The 15,630-nt window shown below is 44.9% G+C and overlaps 1 protein-coding gene and 1 long non-coding RNA gene across 3 annotated transcripts; one reads left to right on the top strand and one right to left on the bottom strand.

The window, feature by feature from the left end:
• Positions 1–3,794: 3,794 nt before the first annotated feature.
• Positions 3,795–5,887, bottom strand: LOC111855462 (uncharacterized). 2 transcript variants are annotated; one of them, XR_011993537.1, is made up of 3 exons: positions 5,569–5,887; positions 5,127–5,251; positions 3,795–3,957 (listed from the first exon to the last, which is right to left on the bottom strand). It is a non-coding gene; the product is annotated as an uncharacterized lncRNA (long non-coding RNA). The 2 variants fall into 2 exon arrangements; XR_011993536.1 differs by lacking the exon at positions 3,795–3,957 and adding an exon at positions 4,371–4,475.
• On the top strand, positions 5,132–14,764 carry slc34a1a (solute carrier family 34 member 1a). Its single transcript, XM_023834493.2, has 13 exons — positions 5,132–5,321; positions 6,213–6,278; positions 6,421–6,564; positions 6,960–7,094; positions 7,456–7,599; positions 8,933–9,044; positions 9,177–9,372; positions 11,119–11,211; positions 11,303–11,402; positions 11,572–11,739; positions 12,080–12,196; positions 13,193–13,317; positions 13,691–14,764. Exons 2-13 carry the CDS (start codon positions 6,218–6,220, stop codon positions 14,255–14,257), a joined length of 1,962 nt encoding a protein of 653 aa, XP_023690261.2. The 5' UTR covers positions 5,132–5,321; positions 6,213–6,217; the 3' UTR covers positions 14,258–14,764.
• The last annotated feature ends 866 nt before the right edge of the window (positions 14,765–15,630 follow it).

Below are 15,630 nucleotides of genomic sequence, written 5' to 3'. Positions count from 1 at the left end.
AGATGCGTCTTATGCCGTTCTTGGCATCGTGGTTTAAAAACATCTCTGCCTTCCACATACTGTGCGAGAATCTGAGGGCTCCTCCGACGAGGTGAGAGAGAGGATCTCAGGATTCATTGCAGTTTATAGATCTTAGCAGAGGGTTTGTGATACATGACTGGGATGACAAAAAGCAGATATACTTGAGGTTTTTGTGGTCTTATGGTCCAACTCCAGGATGTATAAATCAAGATCTTGGAGGACTCCAGAGGACTGTTTAAACGCAGCCTTGCCATAGACTGTTTAAACGCCGCCTTGCCATAGACTGCTTATACGCCGCCTTGCCATAGACTGCTTATACGCCGCCTTGCCATAGACTGCTTATACGCCGCCTTGCCATAGACTGTTTAAACGCAGCCTCGCCATAGACTGCTTATACGCCGCCTTGCCAAAGACTGCTTATACGCCGCCTTGCCATAGACTGCTTATACGCCGCCTTGCCATAGACTGCTTATACGCCGCCTTGCCATAGACTGCTTATACGCCGCCTCGCCATAGACTGTTTAAACGCAGCCTCGCCATAGACTGCTTAAACGCAGCCTCGCCATAGACTGCTTAAACGCAGCCTCGCCATAGACTGTTTAAACGCAGCCTCGCCATAGACTGTTTAAACGCAGCCTCGCCATAGACTGCTTAAACGCCGCCTCGCCATAGACTGCTTAAACGCAGCCTCGCCATAGACTGTTTAAACGCAGCCTTGCCATAGACTCAGCCTACGGTTATGTTGTAAAGTACACACCCCCATCAGTCAGGCGTCAGTTCTGTGTCTTGGATGGATGGGATAAATGGGTCATCAGCAATAGCAATATTATTATTATTTTTATTATAAATAGTTGTAATTGATAAAGGGGTAATACATTTTGAGGCTATCTGATTATAAAATGTAGCATGAAAGCACACTCACTATGGCTGGATGCCATTACGCAGCTGCCCCCTGAATGTCACCTTGGGTTAGGGTTTTGCTGAGCGTGGGGGGGCCCGATGGTGGATTCTTGAGCCCTTGTCAAGTGCCGGGCCCCCTGAATCTGCCAGGGTCTCCATGCCCTTCCAGCACCCCCTGCACACGGCGGCTGTCCTGGTTCTCGTCACGTTTCAGGAGCGAGGAGGAACACTCCTGCCCATGCTGCTGCTTGGCTGCACCTTCAGAGAGGCCGAATGGTTTGACGCCCAAACTGCCCTCACCTGGGTGGCCATTGTGAGGCTCTGACTGTCACACTACAAATAGGCATGACAATAAAAAGCCACCTCAGATGTCACATTGTGTGTTGTGATGGGAATTAAATTATGGCTGGTTTTTGTTACCTAGATCCTTTGAGTACCAGGCCACCTGGAGGGTATTTTGTCAGTGACGGTTGTAGACCATTTCAACTGGGGGGGGGGCAGACTGGGGCCAGTTGTTCTGTTAGGGGGGGCAGATGCATTTGACCTTAATGTCCTCCAAGTGATACTTACACTAGATTGCCAGCATTAAGAAGCAAAGGACAATTCATGCAATGCTTAGCAGTTTCAGTACTGTGCAAAAGTCTTAGCCAGATGTTTAAATGTTTAAATTATCTTCATGTTGGTGTAAAACTATGATATTATGTCTGTCAGTGTGTCAGTTTAGCCATTTCAAAAGTTCTCCTTAAATCACTCCAGTATTTGAAGCAACCATCCAACATACCCATGAATTTCTGACTCATCCACTACCCCACCTTGTATGGCTGATCAATACATCAATGACTTTTTTAAACGAATGAAATGAATGAATTGAGCTAGATGTGTAATGTAACAAATACACAGAATGACTGAGGCGCTCCTGAGAGGTTTGGGAGCCCTATAGCGGTATTCAGCCACCGTGCAAAATATCAGTGAATGCTTGGAGAACAGAGGAAATTCTTGTTTTTGTTGCGTTATTCTTAATTATTGTGTTTTAATGTTAAATTGTGTTTTTTAAACATTTCCTATGACTGCCTAAGACTTTCCACAGTAACGTACATTTTACAGTTTTTACAAGTGTAACTCACTCTGATTTCTTGCTTCCACAAGCTTATTTTTTCTGTCATTAACTTTTTTCTGTCATTAACGCTTTTCACCAGCTGAAGCGACTCGACCACCCAGTGCACCCGTGTTAAGAGTCCATCAAGAAAATGTGCTTACGTTTGTGTTTCGCCGATTGCCGGCACACAGAATTTTAGGCCACATGTATAAATGTAAATAATAATAATACTAATAATGCATTTATTTCAGACCCAAGCAGCATATGCATTTAGGGGGGCCACAGGAGGGACCATGCATGTTTGAATGCTGTAATGGCTGCACTGCCCCCCCCTGTATTTTGTCCTTGAGTGCTCTCCGTCCCTACAGGACATGTAGGTGTGTGAGGGCCACTTCAATGCCTTGCACTTTAACGTACATCACATACAGTAATTGGTACACATTAACAAATCTGTATGGTCCAACTGCACAATAGCATTTTTGTTGGGACCTGGAATGAAAGAAAATATTATTCTACGTTCATAAAAAAAATAGATTGTACATTTGCAGTCTCTTCATTCCCTGTTAGATCTAAGCAGATTTTATAACTTATCCCCTCATATGTCAACGGGACAGAAACTGCAGTGGCTCTGCACAGAGGCGCAGTGACAGAACAGGTTCGGCAAGCAAAGGCCGGGGGCCCCGAGCTGGGAGGGGGGCCCCCGAGGGCAGCTGATTACATAGCACATTGCAACGACAAATCTGCCCTATTTGTATATTCTGTTTTTCACAAAAGGTCTTGTGTTTATTAAATTTTCTTGATATTATAAATTTACACTTTTCAGTAAAATAAAGGTAAAAAATGTTACCATGCCAGGGGAGGGGGAGTTGGAGGGCTATAGTTTTTTGCCTAGAGCCCCTGAAGTCCCTAGAATCGCCTCTGGTTCTGAAGAAAATCATAAACAGAGAAAGCCCTTAAATTCCCTTTTGTTTGTTCTCATTGTCTGGGGGGGTTAATATGCCTCATTTCTCAAGGGGGACAATTAGTTTTGGTCCATGAGAAAATGAGGGAAATATTAAACCAAAGGTGAACAGGTACACAGGGTTGTGTCAGGGTCCAATCCCGAAAAAAACGCTGATATCAGAAACAAAGTCCCGGTTAATGACTGACATCTTATAGTTTTATTATTACAAGTATTTTGCCTCTGTAGACGTCTTTGATATGGATTTTAATGTATATATTATTATTGCTCAGACCAGTCCTGGGGGACCCCCAGGCGGTCTGCATATTAGCTCGGAGGGTGCAAATCCGTGGATGACCTGGGGGTGCCAGAGGAATGGGCTGAGAAATGATGCTCTGGCCCCCACCTTGCTTAACAAAAATCTCCTTGAAGTTTAAAAAATAGGAATTTCTATTTCTATAAGTATTGTAATCCTGCCATGCTGACACATATCAGACAGCTGTAAGGAAGTCTTCACTGCCCAGTGTGTCACATCCCTGTCTGCAACTGAGTCATCCAGAGACCCAAAAAAGATCATACAGGTGGCACTGTGTCACATTTTAATCTGTCCTGTAAGTACATCCACAAGGTGGGGGAACAGCATGTACGGACCCCGGACCCCGGTCTGTCACACACACACACACACACACACACGGTCCCAAGAAAGCGGAGTTACCTAAAGACAACAATGCAAAGGCAGTGCAGCTGTGTGACCCCCCCCCCCACACACACACACACACACACACACACACACACAGCTGGGGGGCAGAATTCAGAGCCCCCGTCGTGCATGTGGGGCTGCAGCACTAACAATGGCCCAGAATATTACATCTGGATCATAAAACATTTCATTCGACAGCTTTCCGTTTCTGCGGTATAGATCCCAGTATTTTTCTTTTACATCTGAGAGCTTGTGTCCATCCATCTTCAGCCGTTTATGCTGCTCAGGGTCACAGGGGATCTTGGAGCCCATTCCAGTCAGCACAGGGTGGGAAGTTTAGGAAGGGATGTTAGTGTATTAAAGGGGAACATACATGCACACTGAAGGTTTCGTGGTATTGAAGTCAATCAGCCTAATAAATGCAAATCGCACATGACTAATCACTGTGAGGAATCATCACCACCCACTGAGCCACCTTGATTTTTTCATATATATATACGTATATCTCACTCTCTCTATATATATATATATATATGTGTATATATATGTGTATATATATATGTGTGTGTATATCTCACTCAAGTTTATCAGCATGCTAAACTCTGAAAAAGACCATCGAAGAGCAAATTTCCAAAGCTCACTCAGTCCACGAGCTGTGTTTCTGTGGACTTGGTGAGTTTTGGAAATTTAACAAAAGTTCTTCGCTGGATTACCTGACGACTGAGTCCTCTCAAAAACAACAAAGAATGGAGTGAGTGATTTTTGGAAATCTTCACTTGCTTAAGAAGTTCCTTTTACAGAGACCTTCCATGAGATCACTGCATATAAACATGAAGAATGAATCAGTTGGACCTTTGGATTCCTGAGCTGCACCCTAACCCCCCAGCTAGACACGGGGCATATTACAACCAGAGAGGTGAGCCTTGATTAAGATTAAGATAATCTTAGGGGTGTAGCCAGACCTTGCTTTAGCACCCCCCCCCCCCCCCCAAAAAAAAAAAATGTGCATTTATATAAATTAAATTTATATAAATGTGTATCTTGTATTGTTTAAATAAATGCGAATCCCCCTACACTATTCATTTATTATTAATAATGATATTACTGAAGTGCGAACTGCAGGTACAACACTGTTGTGAAGTCGATGTTTACATTTCATTTGATTCTTCCTCTCTACCTGGACTTGGGAGCAACAAAAATTTGCTTCCGTAATTCGCAAAAATGTTTTGCTGGAAAATTAGCTCATCTGAGCCTAACAAGGATGGAACTGCTTTTTGTAAATAACGAGGAAGAATGCTAAGCCAACTTATCTGTAATTAAAGGAGGGCCGTTAAATGTTGTCTTGGCATAGACTCACCACAAGATGTCGTTAATCTCCGGGATCAGAAAATTATGTCACGCTAAAATAATTCCACGGGGACGCTCACATCAGGGATAATTTGTAAATATTCGAGATTTACCTCACTTACAAAACATTTTTGGCGTCTCAGCTTCTGCTAATAATTAGCCTTTTCTGCACGAATCAGGTTAATTACTGAGGGACCTCCAAACTTTGGACCTGCTGGCAGGTGGTATAAAACCTCCCCGGTCCGTCCTGCAAAAGAATAAAATAAATAAAGATTTGGTAATAACGAGAGCCTAGAGCGTCTAATAGAAATTATAAGGTAAGTTTGGAAAATTCATGGACATTTATCGGAGTCATTAGAGCCGCTGTTCAAACGTTACTGACAAACTTTGGTTTTATTTGCCAGTTCTGATTTAAAAAATATAATGTAGGCGTACTTTTCTGTTGAATAGGGAAGTGTATACGGTACATGTTGAGAAATTCACACGTTATAGTTTCTGCTGTAAGACATTTCATCAACATTATCCAAACATTTTCCCAAGCACTATTTGCGAGCTGCTGCTTACCTCTCTCTCACAACTCGTTTCGCGATCATATTGTTAACTTTTACTTTTAATCAATCACGTTGCTGTGTTTCGAGAAAAGGGAAAAGATTAGTTGCAGAACTGCAAGGTAATTGTGCGGCACTTGATCCGCCTCCACTGTTATTATCGTATTATCCTGGAAGACGGAGCGCAGAGAATGCGCGTCTGCGGACACGCTCCTTCAAACTGCGCTTTGCTGGAGAACGAAAAGCGGGACGGAGACGCGTTTTGATCTCCGACCACAACCCCCCCTCATCAGTCGCCGGGAAAGCGACGGCAACAGGATGACTGTTTAAACGAAGCCGTCTTTTCCGCTCCGCTCAATTTGCTCGGCTTTGTGAGCCGTAGAAGCGGAAGAAACGCAGCTCAAGCGTTCATCGCGCTCACGCAGACATCAGGCCCATCGTGTCACTTAAGCGGCCATCGTGACCTGTGCCTTTGAGAGTGCATCAGGAAACGCTTTGTCTCAGATGCTGTGCATTTAACACATTTTGCAATTTAAAAATAGTTTTTATGTCTTTGGTGTACTGTTAATTTATAATACGTTTCAGTGATATAAAAGACCTTATTCATTTTATCCTGCCCTCATATTTAACTTTTTTTTTCCTTTTCTTTTTTTTTGTAAGGGGTCATGTCTTCGCGTCCTATAACAATAACCATAACCACCGGAGAACCCATGGTTAACTACAACGGTAAATAACGGCTCTGTGTGCAGAAAGTGTTATATTTGAATAACAGGGAAAGATTCATGATCAGCACGTAGCACTTTTTAATTCAGGGTTATCTTCATGACTAGTTATTAATTCAATACTGCAATCGCTCTCTTGACTTCAGAGTTGAGCTTTCATGGACCTAGAGGCAATCTGATGGAGCAGGTGGACCTGGGCTCTGGGTCTACCCTGGATCTCATAAACAACTGCGAGAGGGCTGAGGTGGACATTGGCTCAACAAGACTATGGAAGGACCAGAAGCATCAAGGTGAGGGAGGTGTACATTACAGCAGTTTCTTTCAGCGTAGTTTAGCCTAGAAGTATTGAGGTTTTTATTAAATTCTATTGGGAGAAGAAGTGTTATTTGGAAAGTATGGTAGCTAAAATAAAATATAGCTCAATATGAAGCCTTTCAGATGGAAACACTGAAATTTCATTACCACGGGATGACACTGGAGATAAAACTTTAAACCTCTGATTCAATTGTGTTGGTTAGTTTAGTGGTATTAATTTTTTACCTGGATTTTTTTGAGCATGTGGGAGATGTGCTTTGAGGTTCCGTTTCTTCCAAAACATCGCTGCTGGCCGTTCCTGTTTTCCCGGAATGAACATTGCGAGAGCCTGTTGCATTCTGGGATTGCCATGCTCCTCTGGTCTTCTCAGAGCCTGATGCAGAGAATGCAGATGGAATGAAACCACTGCTTGTCAGCGTCTTCAAGATCCCCCTCCTCCTCTTTCTCCTCTTCATGTTTGTCTGTTCCCTGGACATCCTGAGTTCAGCCTTCCAGTTGGCTGGGGGTAAATATTCAAATTCCATGCATTTGCCACCCTGGGCTAACATTTTGAGTATTGCCTTTTCCGACGTGCTACAGTACCTTGGTGCATCTTCTATCCTAACACAGCACTGTTGCCTTTAACTGCCTCAAAGTTGGAAGCTGCCTTGTTACTATAACATGCAGCCCGCCCTCAGAGAGCAGGTCTACCCCCCCATATATTGACTCCTAGAGAAATCCACAATATCAAATTAGCCTCTTTAATATAAGAGCCAGTTAGCGTATTATTTAGAAACACCTGCTGGATCAAAAGATGCCATGCTAATGTAATCAGTCATTTTACTAAAATCAAATTTTGAGGCTTAAAAAAATCCCATTTCCTGTAGGTAAGGTTGCAGGAGACATCTTCAAGGACAACGCCATACTGTCCAATCCAGTAGCTGGGCTAGTGGTGGGGATCCTTGTCACTGTTTTGGTCCAGAGTTCCAGCACGTCCACCTCTATCATCGTCAGCCTGGTGTCTTCTGGATGTAAGTGACTCACTGTGACGTTGACTGATGTCTGAGTGTCTCAGTATGGGCAATCTCACATGTTCTGAGCTCCGAAATTGTGATCCACTTTAAAATACCCATGCCACTGTGAGTTAAAACGGAGACTTCTACAGTGAACATGCTAGAGACAATTAATAGTGAGGTGTGTGTATGTGTGTGATGTACGTATGTGTCTGCACATGCTCATTTTGTTTAGATAATACTTTGTGAAAAGCAGATTTGGCCAGTTATAACAAAACAAAGTATCCTTTCAACACATTTGCCTGCTTTAGAGGTAAGTCTTCAATCAAGTCTCTTGATCTGTCCTTGAGTGTGAATGATAAGCATTTAGCAATGAAAGTCGCACAAAACTGACTCAGGGTGGAGAACAAGATTGGTGGCCTCCTGTAAATGCAGAACCTGTCCCCGTCCCACACTGATGCCTCTGGTGCTCTATAGAGACATTAATGTACAATGCCAACTCATAAAAAAAGATTAATTATGCTCCTTAGGCAGAAGTGGGACTGTTTTCTCATCATTTGGATCAATGTATTTTTTTCATATAAATTGTCACAGATTTATGAGTTTCTAATGGCAGGAACTAAGACACAGAATGTGGCCATATTTAGTTTATTCACTAAGGAACTGATTGAAGGGTAAAACCATTCACTGGGGAGTCTCCATGGAGATGTTTAATGAGAAAGTCTGCGATACAATAAGTAGGCAATAAACCAACAATTAGGCTTCACTTTAACTGATGGTTTAGTTAACTGGATAATTGAGAACATATTATAATATTTATAAATACTGAAAATCCAACCACAACAAAAAGAAAATTGTGTGGCATTCCACTGAAGAAAGTATTGTTATAAAATTGTTATATAATTGTTTTTAACCATCAGGGAGGTTCAAATCTGTTTATTTCTCTTTTGGGTAGATCTAATTAAATATTGATAAGTTGTACAGGAAAAAATAGGTGCATCTTTATTATTCTCTTTCTTGGCTGGGATGTAGTTGCTCATTTGTAGGGCTGCAACATAAAATACAGAAAAGCCATTATCTTTTTCTCTCTCTCTCAAACGGATAAGCCTACATTCATTTAAAAAATTGCTTTAGGACTTATTTTATGAAACGTCTTTGCATTTAAGTTTTCAAAGTTATTTACAAGTTTTACATAATTTGTAAATTAATTTTACAATTGTCCCCTCTGAAACAAAGACTGTACCAATTTAATATGTTCTATCCAATGAGTTTTGTTTGTTTGGGATTTTAAATTAAACTAAACTCCTGAAATGCTTTTGTAATCATTTCCCACTTTTGCTCTCTGCTGCAGTGTTAAATGTAAGCTCAGCTGTTCCGATCATTATGGGATCCAACATCGGCACCTCAGTCACCAACACCATTGTGGCTCTAATGCAAGCTGGAGAGCGAAACGAATTCAAACGGTACTGGGATGGACTGCAGCCTGGCTAGGCCACTTCTGTCTGTTCACAGCTCACTGTCAGTTTCACCTCTTACTTCAAAGGAGTCTGTTGTCTTGATGTCACTTATTGAAGTTATGACATCACTTCCTGCAGGGCCTTCGCAGGAGCCACTATCCATGACTGCTTCAATTGGCTCTCTGTGCTGGTTTTGCTGCCCTTAGAGGTGGCCACCGGCCTACTGAACCATATGGCCAGCACCCTGGTGAAGAGCTTCCATATCCAAAGTGGAGAGAACGCTCCAGAGCTGTTGAAGGTCATTACAGAGCCCCTCACCAAACTCATCATCCAGGTACTGTGTCACTACCGAGCCTCTCACTAGATATCATCGCAGTAATGTCACCACATGTGCCTGACTGGGTCAGTCACATGTCTTGTGATCATCTTAGTTTATCCAGCCTGTAGAGCATTAATTTCTACTTTTATTCTGTAACTCTTGGGTTCCCAACACAGAATGATTATTAAAATGCTTCTTAGGGGTTTTCACTAAGGGCGAAAACCCCGTTTGTAAATAGTGAACAGTTATGCTGAGAATGGTTATACAAACGCTCCTCTACTTACGAACTTTCAGACATACGAACGAAGAGGACTGTAAGTCCAAATTGTGTTAATTGGGCTCCTGTTTCCTGGGCGCAACATCAAACATTCATTTTTCTGCGCGCCAATTCTGTCTAGTACTTCTGGCCGCTACTCCCGCTGCCAGCAGCGTAGCGTACGTACTCCCAGCATCCTAGTTCTTCGTACTTGCGTATACTCATAAAATGATGTTGAATGACGACTTACAAACATTTCAAGTTACGGACGGCCGTTCGGAACGTATCTTGTTCGTAAGTAGAGGAGCATCTGTATTCCACAGGGCTATCTGGAGAAGGACGATGAACCTTATGAACAAGCCCTCAAAAATTAACGTGCACCAAAGGAGGCAAATTAAAATTTTAGTCCAAAACCGGTCTGCCTATGTAATCGATCCTTCGGAGAAATGTTACCTTTCCTGTAGGACTGAACATGGGAACGGAAATGCTTTGTGGAGAGAGAACAGAATCCTTTTTCCTTTAACATTGTATAGAAAGCATTGTCATTTATGGCGGTTCTTGTAATTTGCCTTTGGAATTTCTGATCATGAATGCAGCATCTCTTGGACTTGGAGAGACTGTAAGACATACTGTATACATTGCAAACGGTGTGTAGTAACAGAGCATACTGTAAGTTCACACTTTACTTGAAGATTCAGCAAGGATAGACATAAATATGTGTAAGTAGGCATGAGAATTAGGCTGTGCTATTGAGAATTGGATTTTGATACTGTGTTGATTCCTATAAATGGCATATGTGTAACATTAGTGCAGTACGTCTGTTATGGATGGATGAGAGAATCCATTCACTTAGTAAACTTAGCAGGTTTGTTTTCACCAGTGACACGCACATATACTGTAATCTCTTAAATTAAATCCTGACTTGACCTGGTGAGCTTTCCATCTGACATTTTCATCCAGAGACCCAGAAAACTGGACAGGAATTATGTCATTTATGTGACTAATTGGGTGGGGGGGGGATTTGGGAACATAGGTGGCATGGTGGTGTAGTGGTTAGTACTGTCCACTCACACCACTGGAACCTGGGTTCAAGTCTCTGCCATTAATCGATGGCACCAAGATTGTGGAGTTTGCATGTTCTTGTGAGTGTGTGTGAGTGGATGGTGTGTGAGTGTGTGTGAGTGGATGGTGTGTGAGTGTGTGTGAGTGGATGGTGTGTGAGTGTGTGTGAGTGGATGGTGTGTGAGTGTGTGTGAGTGAATGGTGTGTGTGAGTGTGTGTGTGAGGATGCCCTGCAGTGGGTTGGTGTTCCATCCTGGGTTGTTCCCTGCCTTATGCCCGTAGCCTCTGGGATAGGCTCCAGAATCCCAGCTACCCTGGATAGGACAAGCGGCATCCAGAAAATGGATGGATGGATTTGGGATTGTGAAGCCCTGCACGACAAAGCACCTGCTTGCTTTTACTCTGGATTCATTTATCCCCTTGTGCTCCATGTCCCGCCACAGCTGGATAAGTCCGTTATCACCGGAATCGCCATGGGAGACGAGAGCATGCGGAACAGGAGTCTTGTGAAAGTGTGGTGTGGGACCAGCCTGCTGGTAAGGCAAAGCCTGGCAATTTCTTTCGCACATGGGTATCCTCATCTGAACGCTTGATTGAGAAATGTGCTTGTGCCCCCCCCCCCCCCAGCCATCTCGGCACACGTCCACCACTGGTCTTCAAAACAACACTCTCCCACAATCCGTGTGGCTGGCAGAGGATCCGATATCGCCGGTCAACTTGCAGAAATGTACGTCACCAGAACCATAACTCTCAGGTTTCTGGATAGGGGACTTGGCTGAACTAAATTCCCTTTAGAAAATATTCCAGTCCGTTTGTTGAGCAAATGGATATTAGTTCTAAGGTTGCCTTCCATGCTGGGTGGACAGTGAGGCTAATTTGGCTTCTGGTTCCCTCAGGTAGACACCTGTTCGCTGACTGCTCCATGTCAGATCTGTGGGTGGGCCTTATTCTGCTGGCCACCTCCCTCGCTGTTCTCTGCACCTGCTTGATCCTGTTGGTCAAACTGCTCAACTCTCTCCTGAAAGGGCAAGTAGCCAAGGTCATCCAGAAGATCATCAACACGGGTGCGAGCCTCTTGACCTTGCTTGTTTTGCTCGTTTATTCTAGCTGCCGCTGAAACAGCTGGAGCTTAAATGGATTTTGTTTCCCATGACACGCATCATGACATCGTATTTGTTGGATTTTGCCTTTCATGATCAAACAAACTGCTGTTCTGATGCGTTTGCTTTTGTTTGCCTTTGATTTTGTTTGCCTGTGATGACATTTGCCTTTGTTGTAGTAGATTAAGGAATGATAATGAGGAATAGTGCGAACACTTGTCAGTCGGCTCTTTTGTGTACACGTGTAGTATGTAAATGTAGCTGAAGGCTCATGGGAACTGTGGTCCTTTTCTGTCCCACTCAGACTTTCCCCATCCGTTCGGTTGGGTGACGGGCTACCTGGCCATGCTGGTGGGTGCCGGGATGACCTTCGTGGTTCAGAGTAGCTCCGTCTTCACATCTGCCTTGACCCCTCTGATAGGTGGGCATGACTGTCGAATTCTAATGCTGACTCCCCGACGAATAACTCAAAACTTCATTGGTCACTGTGCTCTCGCTGGCATAAAAGTTGTGGAGAAACATGGAACAATTGTCATGGAAGTCTGCATACATCTCCGCCCCCCACCACCACCTTTGCAGGTCATGGCCAGTTGATGACCCTGGATGGAAAATCCAGCGTCATGTCGTAACTCAAATTCAAAGATTCACTAAAGAGTGCTGCTGAATACTAAATCACATTAGTGGGGTGGGTAATGATCTGTTTAAATTATACATATGCAAGTTCCTGTCCAGGCAGGCATTGACAGGGACATCCTCCCGGGGGCTTAGTGATGACCAGGAAGCCGTATGCAGACCGTGGGGCTTTCTGTCACTAATCTCCTCTCTGATGGCTGTTCCCTTTAGCCCCACACATGGGTTCATGCTCTTCACCCCCTAGTGACTCTGGCTTAGCAATAATTAACAGTGAGGTCACCAGAGTGAACTCTGTAGGTTTACAATCTCCGCTCCCTAGAAACCCTCATTAGCAGTAATAAGAAATTAGCCCCTGGACTTTGGAGGCATGGCTCCATTCTTCTAATTGTTAGCTGCTGATTTTCTCATGTATTATCTTGGGCTCTTGCTTCAGTTTAATTCCCTGTAATATATTCATTGCCATGACCCAGATTTCTCCCTCTCTCTGCCCCCCCCCCCCCCCCCCGTCTCTCGGGATGTGGCCCCACTGTTTAAGATTCTAACGGTTCGTCCGTTTATCATGTACCATTTGACTAATGAACATTTTTACCTTCACTTTCCTTTCTGACATGTTTTCTGGTGACACAATACCGTACACACACCGTGCCGGTGAAGCGTGTGTGTGTAAGTGTGTAAGTGTGTGTAGGGGGGGGGGGGTGGGTCACTGTTGTGTTTGGTTGCAAGTGGTGCCCCCAGCTCCCTAACTCCCACCTCCCCCCCCCCCCCGGCTGCCTTGTGCTGGCAGGCATTGGTGTCATCAGCCTTGAGAGGGCCTACCCACTGACCCTGGGCTCCAACATCGGCACCACCTCCACTGCGATCCTCGCCGCCCTGGCCAGTCCCGGGGACAAGCTGGCGGCCGCCATCCAGGTACTGTTGGCCAATAGTACCACTTTTTATGCACCGTCTATTCACAGCCAATGGCTTCCGGATATACAGACCTCATCTGCACCCCTGCTTGCCAGCTGGAAAGCTGCGTTTTTCCAGAAGTCCGTGTGTCCTGGGTTTGGAGGAGACCGGACCTGGAACACGTCCTCGGTCCATCCAGCAGATCCGTTCAGTGATTTCGCTCTGTTTGCCCATTATTGTCTTCATGGCTCAGCTGCTCCCCGTTAACCCAAATTAATATCACTTATTAATGGGAAAAAGTAACATTCTCATGACTCAGCTGGCCTCGTAAATGGACACCCATCACAGCCTCTTGTGGGCGTTTTTTTTTTTTTTTTTTTTTTACTGTTCTTAGATCGCCCTCTGCCACTTCTTCTTCAACATCCTGGGCATTCTGCTCTGGTACCCGATCCCTGCCACGCGCCTTCCCATCCGCATGGCGCGGACGCTGGGCGATCGCACGGCCAAGTACCGCTGGTTCGCCATTCTCTACCTGGTGCTGTGCTTCCTGCTGCTGCCCTCGCTCGTCTTCGGCCTGTCGGTGGCCGGCTGGCAGGTCATGGTGGGCGTGGGGGCGCCCTTCGCTGGCGTCACCGCCTTCATCCTGCTCATCAACATCCTGCAGTCCCATAGCCCCCAGCGGCTCCCGGCAAGGCTTCAGACCTGGGACTTCCTGCCGTCATGGATGCGCTCCATGAAACCCATGGATAAGCTAATCACCAAGGCGACGCCGTGCTGTGGCGCCAGTCGCCATGGTGATGTCCAGCCCCACCCGCCCCAGTACGGCCCAGGCTCCGCCCCTGTGCTGAGGAAAGCACCACAGGTGTATGAAAACCCAGCTCCCTACTTGGATGAGGCCACCGGCCCTGCCCCGGTCTTCAAGTTGCGGGGTCTGGAGAGGTGCAACAGCACTCCCCTGTAGGACACTTATTAAAATCTGCTTTTACTTTTGCCTCCCATGTAGCAAATCCAGATTTGGGAGTAACTGATGTGTGACCCGAAGCCGTACAGAATGCAGGAAGCCACTTTTCTGCCAGTGGGAGATAAATGTGTGTGTGTGTCTATTTTATAATACTATTCTGTAAATTAAGTCAGTGATTGTAGAAAAAATGCGGTGTAGTATATAAAGTGGCGAAATGCCCATAAACACTTGAGGTCCGGGTGCGATTGCCGAAAGCGAACGAGCTTTTGTTCAAGAGCTGATCTCTCCATTCTGCGGAAAAGCACTTCCTCTTGATGTTTCTGAAGTATCGCAATGTAAGAACGATACGGACCTTGTGCGAGTTCTGGAAGGCTGTCGTGTGTGAGTGGTGGGGAGGCTGGTGAGGGCCGTTGCTCTGAGGCGGTTGGAGGCCCCCCCCCCCCCCCCCCCACACACACACTTTTGGACTCTATTAAAATGGGAAAATAAATTCCTATTTATGAGTAATGAGTGTGTCTCATCTGACATCATCCCGTCTGAGGGCCCCGCAGTCCTCCATGGACCCCTTGCTCGACCATCCCATAATATACTGCACACAAGAGAAGCTGGACGGCTCCTGTCGTCAGGGCTGGTTTTGGCTCTGAGTTAGCGAGTGCTGTTTATCTCGACGTTTTCCCGGTTCACTAGGTTTGCTCGGCTGCTAATTGAGTGTAATGAATAATGAAATGTTGCCCTGAACTTAAATAGTCACATTTTTGCACAGGGACCCAGAACCACATCCAGAGCAGGCTAAGTTGAACCAATGGGCTCATTAGTGTCTGTATTTAAGCCATTGTGAAGTAAGTAGTGAATGATGAAAATGCGTCATCGGCTTGAACCTAAGCACAGTGCTGTGTCTCTTTGGCTATTCCACTGCAGGTCTTTCCATGAGAGCGTCTTTAAAAAGATCATGCCATTCGGTTTGTACCAGTCCTCAGTGATTTACCATTTCCTGTAATACCGCTCTCGCTGAAGCTTTCTGATCTTTGACCGTTTACTTTTTTCCAGTTTCTGCAAATCACCATTGCATGCAATCACATCTCACATACGGTTTAACAGTAAATTTTAAAAAAAGAATTTAATCCAAATGAGAATCTGGTGCAGACAGCATTAATAGAGAATATTTATTTCACAGTTTTATATCTGTGCAGATCTGTAGTTCAGCTAATTTGAAAAATGCTTCTATGAGTTTCCAAGCCTCCAAGGAGTGCCGTAAATCTACCAGGTCTCTCTACCCAAACCCCAGCATGGCTGCCTCTCCCTGTCTTTACCCAGCAAGTCCCATTTCCGACGTCGTGTCGAGGTCACTAGGTAACTGTCTGCAGTGGGTGAAC

The sequence above is a fragment of the Paramormyrops kingsleyae genome, chromosome 10 (genome assembly GCF_048594095.1).
Source record: "Paramormyrops kingsleyae isolate MSU_618 chromosome 10, PKINGS_0.4, whole genome shotgun sequence".
NCBI lineage: Eukaryota > Metazoa > Chordata > Actinopteri > Osteoglossiformes > Mormyridae > Paramormyrops > Paramormyrops kingsleyae.
Note: the sequence above shows the minus strand (reverse complement) of the source record. Positions and strands in the feature narration are given on the sequence as shown.